This window comes from Esox lucius, chromosome 18 (assembly GCF_011004845.1).
Source record: "Esox lucius isolate fEsoLuc1 chromosome 18, fEsoLuc1.pri, whole genome shotgun sequence".
Lineage (NCBI taxonomy): Eukaryota > Metazoa > Chordata > Actinopteri > Esociformes > Esocidae > Esox > Esox lucius.
Genome location: NC_047586.1, coordinates 13,476,468 through 13,485,673, shown reverse-complemented (window position 1 = coordinate 13,485,673; position 9,206 = coordinate 13,476,468). Strand labels below are relative to the sequence as shown.

Below are 9,206 nucleotides of genomic sequence, written 5' to 3'. Positions count from 1 at the left end.
AGCAAACCTTGTCAAATGTCTTAATGGATGCTTGGAGCCCTGGTGTACTTCTGAGAATGAGGGTTTCAGTCGGTTGTTTGGCAACCGTCAAAATTCTGGACACATTTCACAAAATGGCAACATCATATCCTAGCACTGCCAGAATGGACATTTTCAACACCTTTTTCACCTTGGCTTTTTTCTCCTGTATGAACCTTCATCCATTTGTATCTTTGGAAAGCATTTGCAGCTGCCTCCCATCCCTTACTTTAAGGGGAGATTGACTGACTGATGTGTCTTGGTCAGCTTGACAATAGCAGCAGTGAGCACTTAGACATGGTATTCAGAAACCCAGGGCCTGAAGTATTAACTAGGGTATTGGCAAAGTGCTTTCTCATGTATTCCTTAGGGTATTTTTGTTTTAAAGGTGTAATGAAAAGTGTTCTCCCCGATAAAAGTAGATAAGCTAAATTGGACTACTAACTATAATGGGAATATTTCTACATTTTGGAAAATCATCCAATCCGTAAATAGTAGATGTTCCCTCTTTTAGACCCAACAATTTAATCTTCGTCCCAGTTACTGGATGAAATTATTGTGTTTAACAGTGGGATATCTATTTTAAAGAGCTTTTCTTCCCATTCTGTAGGGATTTGTGCTAAACAAAAATGTTTCAAATCAATAATTTGCAAGACATTCCAGCTCTAGACACAAGAAAGTTCACGGGGGTCAACCGACATTCCCATTCAATAGATTAATAGGCTATTTTATTGAACAGGCTTGATTAATACCCTATGCTGCCCGTTAAAGGCTTTCACTTCTGAACCATGTGTCTAACAGGTATTTTATAACAGTTTCACAACTGTTCTGTCAAAGAGGAGATTATTATAACTGCCGGGATTATGCAAAGTGTGAGTCGTTCTAACACTGGATGATAATTGTGGGCGTTTATTTACAGATTGACAATGTGTATGATAACGTGTACGATGTAATCTTCCGTACAGTTCGCGTTAGGTTGAATGAAAAAGAGATCAATGTCAGAATGATAAATGTTGACATCGTTGTATCAGGTCTGATAGGAGTCATTTGCTTTGTCTGTTCAGGTAGCGGCTCAGCCACTGGCGTTATGTGCCAGGCGTTGTGTTGTTACTGTGTGAATCAGGTAATGTTTCCTGGGGGCTGCAGACCCTCATTCAGAGCCCCATCCCCTGACTGAAGAATGCATGCTGCGGTCTTTGACAATAGAATTTCTGTTCTCACCTGTTTTTTTTTTTATGATGTACTCCATCTTGTGTCTTTTCAGGATCTATGTGAAAGAATGTGACCTGGAGGGGCAGGTAGCATCTCGATGCGCAAGAAAGTGGCAGAACCTGAAACAAAAGTACAAGGTACAATATTGTCTTGACAATTATTGCTGTGCTTTCATTAATAATACCTAATACCTATTAGTGTGAAAATAACCATTAGAAAGTCGTATACCTGAGAAATGTGCTGTCGTTGGCATTATCCTGTCCATGGCTTAACGTACAGTGGGGAGAACAAGTATTTGATACACTGCCAATTTTGCAGGTTTTCCCACATACAAAGCACGTAGAAGTCTGTCATTTTTATCATACTCTTCAACTGTGATCTAAAACAAAAATCCAGGCCAGAAGTACATGGCAGGACCTGGTCAATGGCCTGAAGAGAGCTGGGACCACAGTCTCAAAGAAAACCAATAGTAACACCTTAAGCCGTCATGGATTAAAATCCTGCAGCGCACGCAAGGTCCACCTGCTCAAGCCAGCACATGTCCAGGCCCATCTGAAGTTTGCCAATGACCATCTGGATGATCCAGAGGAGGAATGGGAGAAGGTCATGGGGTCTGATGAGACAGAAAGAGAGCTTTTTGGTCTAAACTCCACTCGCCATGTTTGGAGGAAGAAGAAGGATGAGTACAACCCCAAGAACACCATCCCAACCGTGAAGCATGGAGGTGGAAACATCATTCTTTGGGGATGCTTTTCTGCAAAGGGGACAGGACGACTGCACCGTATTGAGGGGAGGATGGATGGGGCCATGTATCGCAAGATCTTGGCCAACAACCTCCTTCCCTCAGTAAGAGCATTGAAGATGGGTCGTGGCTGGGTCTTCCAGCATGACAACGACCCGAAACACACAGCCAGGGCAACTAAGGACTGGCTCCGTAAGTAGCATCTCAAGGTCCTGGAGTAGCCTAGCCAGTCTCCAGACCTGAACCCAATAGAAAATCTTTGGCAGGAGCTGAAAGTCCGTATTGCCCAGCGACAGCCCCGAAATCTGAAGGATCTGGAGAAGGTCTGTATGGAGGAGTGGGCCAAAATACCTGCTGCAGTGTGTGCAAACCTGGTCAAGAGCTACAGGAAACATATGATCTCTGTAATTGTACCAAATATAAATTTTTGCTTTTTTGATACTTATCAAATACTTATGTCATGCAATAAAATACAAATTAATTACTTAAAAACCATACAATGTGATTTTCTGGATTTTTGTTTAAGGTTCTGTCACTCACAGTCGAAGAGTACCTACGATAAAAATTACAGACTTCTACATGCTTTGTAAGTGGGAAAACCTGCAAAATCGGTAGTGTATCAAATAATTGTTCTCCCCACATGTTGATTACATATTTCATCTAGATATGCTAAAAAAGGCATAATAAGTCTTTATTTTAGTATGATTATCTGCTGTTACTAATAGGTTAGATGTTTTGTCTCTACTGTCATTTTCTTTCATGGCTGGTGTTATGGTGTCAGACTAGTGCCAAATGTTGCACATGTGCAGATTGGCTCGTGTTGGCAAAACAACCTCAGCGAGTGAACGGAGATCCACTGCTTCTTGTACATAAATTGTCTTCAGGGGGATGAGCTGATCAATCAGCTGTCTACTCACTTTCATGTTTTATATGATCTGGGGTTTAAGGATCTAAGTTGTTATAAAAACAAATAATAATGTTAAGTCATTGGAAATGTAGTGCATTACCATAGAATCACATTGTAAAACATATAACATGGCTCAACAGATCTGAGCGGCAGCTGCAGAGCGTAGACACACGTGTATTTGTGTTTCATTCCAGATAGTCACTCTCATCCACTTGAATTTGACTGGACTAATTTAAAACAATTTAATGTTTCATTTCTCAATTTCAGCTTTTCACTGAATTTAATTATTTCCATCATGCAATAAGATGTTGGCCCTCAGCTAATAGGTGTCTTATTTTATTTTTAATCTTTATTGTAAGGATGTGTCTGTGGATCAGGTTGTTTTCTGACATACAGTATCTGGCAGCAGACAGCCTAATGGTGAAGAGCATCAGGCCAGTAAGTAAAAGGCTAATGGTTCAATTCCCTGAGCTGAAAAATAAATAATAATAACAATAATATACCCCTGGGCCTTTGAGCAATAACCAATTAAGGGATAGATTCATTAACATTTTCACTTTAGAGTTTTAAAACCCATGTGTATAAACTATATACAGTACAGAATGAGGGGAGACCACGGCTGCATCCTGGACAAGGTTGCATATGATAGATAAGGTGCAGGGGGCTGCAACTTTCTCACCCCCTTGTTTACCATCCCCTCATCCTCCCAGTGTGGGGCAGTGGCCTCTGCTACCTCCTCAAAGCTTCCTCGTCTCAAAGTTGAATCCATTGCTGACCGGGAACCTACAGTACAATACTTACTGTAATTTAGTGCAGTACAAGAATAACTGTAATTTAGTACAGTACAAGTATTAAGAAGCAACCACAGTGGAAAAGGGAGATAGAAAAAGAGGAGATTGAAAAATAGAGATGAGTAACGGAAGTGGCTGTGTGAAGAGCAGAGAGTGAAAAATAGAGATGAGTAACGGAAGTGGCTGTGTGAAGAGCAGAGAGGGAGAAAGAAAGGGAAAGATCATTTTAAAATAAAATGTGCTTTAAAGCTGTTTCCTGTCCAAAGTGTTGCAACTCGTTAAAGTGTTAAAAATGCATATAGATCAATATAATTAAGTTTGAAGGTTGGGCTCCTTTAATAAAGTGGCTACAGGTTCTGTATGTGCATTTGGCCAAGATATTCAAAATGTAACAACCGTTTTTGTATTAAATGCAAAAAGGATAACAAACTCATGCCATTTCACAAATCTTTTTACAGATTTTCATTTTAACGCGGAAAATATTAGCCGAAAAGTACACGGACCCCCACTATAATCTGTAAGCGAAGAAAAACAACTCAAACATTTCGAATACTTCATACTTCATCCTCTTCGGATAAAACCCTGCTTATTTTCTCCCGTTTATGGATTCAATGACATCCAAGAAGTAGGCTATACGGTTTCCTGTTTGTCCAATCTAGACAGGATGTTTTGAAGTCCGTTTTGAAGTCAGCATGTGACACTTGTAAATTAATGGACACGGTTATATGCTGTGGAAGATTTTTGTGTTGGCAGTAGTGTGAGGTGAATCAGCGAAGCGCTCCACGGAGGATTTCTTCTAGCACGAATAAAAGGTTGTTGCACGCAGTCTAATTTCTCCAACGGCTGGTGTTATCAGAAGTATTTTGGACAGCTGTAATTTCTCTCCTTGGAATTTTGTGGAAGTTTTAAAGCGGAATGTATTCTTTCTTTTTCTTGAAAGTGAACAATACTCCCTGGTCTATGATTGAAGACTCGTAAAGGCAAGTAGGCTACTGTATTATTATTATATTTTGTTTACTGGGACTCGTTATATTGATTTTGTTGTTACAGATTTCTTTTTTTTCTTTTTTTTATAAAGTGGAATTGTTACTGTAGAAGGGTATGTATGTAATAAATCAATAATCTAGTCTATGTCGATGGTTGCTGAGCCCCGGCAAAATGACTGAAATGTAAATGTGTATTTACTCAAAATATGTAATTTGTAAGGGAATATTCAATTTATAGAAACAATGTCACACATTGACGGGTCACTCAGTTCCCTGTTAGGCCACCAATGTTTTGCTGTAAGATAAAGCACTGTCAAATTAGGAGGCATTTGCTGCCAGCAGTTCAATACTCAATAATGATATGTGAGCCAGTTAAAATCACTCTAATATATGTTAATTATTTTAAAATGTCTTTATTACAGAATTCTGCATGCTCGTTTAGGTAGTTTTTTTAGTTAATTGTGACCTTTTGAGACTAAGGGTGTGTACACTGGCTCTGTAGTTCTGTTAATGAAGATGTCTATGGATGGTAGTTGTTGATAATACCATGAATACATCTTGGAGAATTTCCTAATAGATTCCTAATAGATCTGACTGTTTTTTGTCTTTACCGTGAGTGTCATTCATCATAGAGGTCTTCCTTGTCCAACCAGGCGATTTACAGCGGAGCTAATTAGTGCTTTGCTTGGATTTAATTATGTTGAAAACTGTTGTTTTTTGGTAGCCCAAAGGTACTATGTTTCTTACAGTTTTCCAGATTTCTCAGACACATTATTCCTGACTTTTATTGACACCTCTTTGATCCTCAGTCCACTTCTAAGATGAGCATCTTTCCCTAGCCACCTTCCGCAACAGCAATGTCTAGAGTATTTTGTACACCGAAAATCACACGATCACCAACTTAAAACCAGGGTCCTCAGACGGCAGATCTCTTGGTTAGTAGAACCTTTAACCTTGCCGTAACAGTTATTTGAGTGTCCTTGCCAATTTGTGACCTTTTGTTACAGTACATAGAATGAGAAATGTCATTGTTGAAGTGTCTGTGGGCAGTAGCCAGCCACTGCCATCTCTCCTGTTGGATAACAATTGTTCACCACCCAGTTTCAAGGCACTTAATGTAGTGTATCAGTTAAAAGTGACACAATATAAAAGCTTATTTGAGGGTTTGGCATGAAAACACTGTACATAAAGCACTAAAGCATATGGAAATGTGTCCACCGACAACACTAGAAAGACAGAGATATTCTTTCTGATGGTCTTTGCTGAAGTAACCAGCTTCTCCTCATGTCTTGTGGGTATTTCCAATTTTCCCTGTGCTTTCTTGTGCTGATGAGAGGTGAGTCTTTGCAGGGTGTGTAGGGAGAGATAACCAATGACAATCAACAGGACATCAGACAGAGCCTCGTGGTGACAAAATGAGTTTGATTAAATTCCCTCTCCTGCCATTCCATTACTGGTACCATACTAAGTCTGAACATCATGGTTGTGTGGACTGATTAAATTCAGTTCAAGAATGTGAACTAAGGATCAGATGTTTTTCCGCTTCTTCTGGAGCAGATGCCTGCTCTCTTATGACCCTTTGATCAATGCCAGGGATCACTGAATGTGGTTAGTTACTGTAGGTTGAATTTCCAGGAAAGGGATGCCAATTCACACCTGATTCCTGAAACTTTTCACTCTGCTTGATTAGGCTTCAAAATGGGCAACAGGAACAAAATCTGTCTTCAAAAATACAGGGTGTCAACAACACTTAATAGGTGACAAGTGTATTTCCAATTGTCTTATACTGAACCAGCTATTTTTGTTTTGGCTCCACAGGACACGGCTGCCACTCCATTAACATGGCTCTGACAGGGAATGACACCTCAGCTCACCCCGGTTATGTCCCCCATTACCTTTTGGTGGGCGATCCTTTCGCCTCGAAGCTGTCCAAGGAGGCTGACATCGTGGCTGCCTTCTACATCTTGGTTGTAGGTATGTGTCGATGAAGTACAAGGCTGTACCTGCATACGGCCATAATAAAATTCTCTGCTCAACAAGAATGCAACTTTTCCACCCTGTAGCCTGGACCATTGGGCAGCCTTAGGTCACTGGCTCAGACTTTCTTATCTGGATAGTGTACAAACACACATATACTGTGCACCGAACAAATTACTAATGGCTTTTACTTTCTGACATATGATAAGGAAAGACATGAACAAGTAAAATAATTTTAATGAAACTTTTCTGAAAGATTAGGGTTAGGTTAACACATTGTCTCATTTAATATATACAATACATAGAACACAGGGATATTGTCCATAATATTAATATGAAGTTACATTATCTAGGCATACAATAACTATTGGATGTTGAAACTTCAGTATCTTCTGCACATTCGTTTCACTGGTCCAATTTAATGATACAGAGTCTAAGAGAAGAATTATAAGCTCAACCAATTTCTAACCCGTTGGACATTGAGTCGTGAGTCATGAAACAACAAGCTGGCATGCAGGATGTGTGAGACCACAAAGTGAGAACTAGAAAGGGAATTATTTTTGTAGTCTATTCAACATTAGTATGGAGTATCATTTTACAATTTGAATCATGTGCAAAGACAAAAAAAAACATCTCTCCGTTGCATGTCTTCATCAGAATGTCAGTCTCTTTGAGAGCCAGACACAACCCAGCTGTTCTGTTCACTAGACAAGGCATTAGTATAGACATTATGTAACTTAATCAATAGTATCAAATAATCCAAACCGAAAGTATTTGGAATCATGTATGCGGCTAGCTAGGTTGGAGTATGCATTAGTATACTTGTCCTGTTTTTCCAGCGTTGTGTTGTTGTGAGTGATTGCAGTTATCCTGCCTAACAACAGGCTTGTTGGTCAAGGGGAATTTGTGGGAATTTGGTTAAACAGATATTTCTGTTGAATATGTTAAGGTATAGGAGCTAAGTAACTGCCCCACAGTTCCGGGGGGGGGGTCCCGCAGAGGACTGTACGGTTGTCAAACCGCCACCTATCGTGTACGAGTGGATGTCGTGGAAAAAGTACAAAGTAAAAGTGTTCACCAGTTTTGGAGCAAAATGACAAGAGAAACAGAGTTCTTAACTAACCAGTAACATTAATTGGACATTTACACTCTTCCTTTTTATTTAATTGATCACTGGTTAGTTTTGAACTCCCTTTACCTGGCTACTTAGATTGTAATTAGATACTTCCCTAAAGTGGTGAACACAGCCAAATCCAGTTGAGTACTTGTAGTTTGTACCTTTTCCACCTCTGGATGTCAGACCACTTTGTCTCGTGACTCCTTGTGGTAGGTTGGACACCTATGAGCAGAGGTACTGTACCAGTCAAAAGGTTGGACAACCTACCCATTCACTTGAAAGGGTAAATGTGTCCAAACTTTTGATTGGTACTGTAGCATGTTTACTGAGTAGAGCCTGGTAGACTTGAATCTTATTAGGATCATTCCTTTTCAGATTTTTTTGAGTAAAGAATAAACTGTAGTAGTTATTGTAAATATACATACATGTATGAATACAGATCCACAAAATATATTTCTATTTAATTAGAAATAGATTTTACTCCAAGATGTTTCAGCACATCCTGTGCTTTCGTTCTTCACTGAAAAATGAATAAATAAAACTGACCCTTTTGTAATTTGTTCCAACCTGTTTATCATATGATAGACTTGGAATGAAAGAGAAAATAGATTTGTCCCCTCATTGAATTTCTCTCAATAAATTGCTTTGTGTATGAATCAGGGTCATTCAGCTGATCCAGTTCAGAGTGAATGGGACATTTTACCCGAGAATGGAAACAAGCACTAGAGAGTCTGCTTTTCGTATCCTATACACTCATTTCACACATGATAGAATAGAGCAGAAGATCAATGTTGTCTACTACTAGGTGAAGTGTGTCTTTATTTCACCTTAATGGGAGTTTTCAATGGACTTTAAAACAATGGAAGCTGAAATTCCCCTGGTGACAGGTTTACAATACATGTTTTATAGAATGGAGGCAACAGTTGCTACTGCAATAGTTAAACTATTTTATTTGTAAAATGTGCCGAATAACATGCATCATTCTGAACAGTGAAATTGTTGTGACATGGCATTGTGACATCTACGCAGTAAGCTTTAAGAAAGATACAAAGCAAAAATATACATAACAATCAAAACTAGCAGCAATTCCAAAGAGTGTTGAAATGGGGAGTATGTACAATATGGAAGTATAGATGCTTTTGGACAGTTTTTACAGCAGAGTCTGATGTCTGATTGCCAGAGTCTGATCTTTGATGAACACACCAAGGAACTTGAAATCAGAGACTCTCTCAACTTCAGTTCCATGGATGTGTATGGGGACATGACCCACCCTTTAATGCTTTCTGAAGTCCATGATCACCTCCTTAGTCTTGCAGACATTGAGAGAGAGAGGTTGTTGTCCTGGCACCATGTAGCCAGGTCCCCTACCTCCTCTACATAGCTCTGAGGGGCTTCGATACTCAGGGTCAGCACAGAGGAGGTGAGGTTGCCCATTCTCACCACCTGGGGTCGGCTT

The 9,206-nt window shown here is 39.6% G+C and overlaps 1 protein-coding gene across 2 annotated transcripts in view; it reads left to right on the top strand.

Annotated features, from left to right (window-relative positions):
• Window positions 1-4,392: 4,392 nt before the first annotated feature.
• opn5 (opsin 5) overlaps window positions 4,393-9,206 on the top strand; it is a 30,787-nt gene continuing 25,973 nt past the window's right edge. Inside the window, exons 1-3 of one of the 2 annotated variants that reach the window (XM_020056034.2) lie at window positions 4,393-4,482; window positions 4,611-4,650; window positions 6,475-6,630. In XM_020056034.2, the coding sequence (XP_019911593.1) occupies window positions 6,498-6,630 (133 nt within the window). In that variant the 5' untranslated portion in view covers window positions 4,393-4,482; window positions 4,611-4,650; window positions 6,475-6,497. Of the gene's footprint in view, window positions 4,651-6,474; window positions 6,631-9,206 lie in introns of both variants that reach the window. The other variant, XM_010882669.3, reaches the window with a different exon arrangement.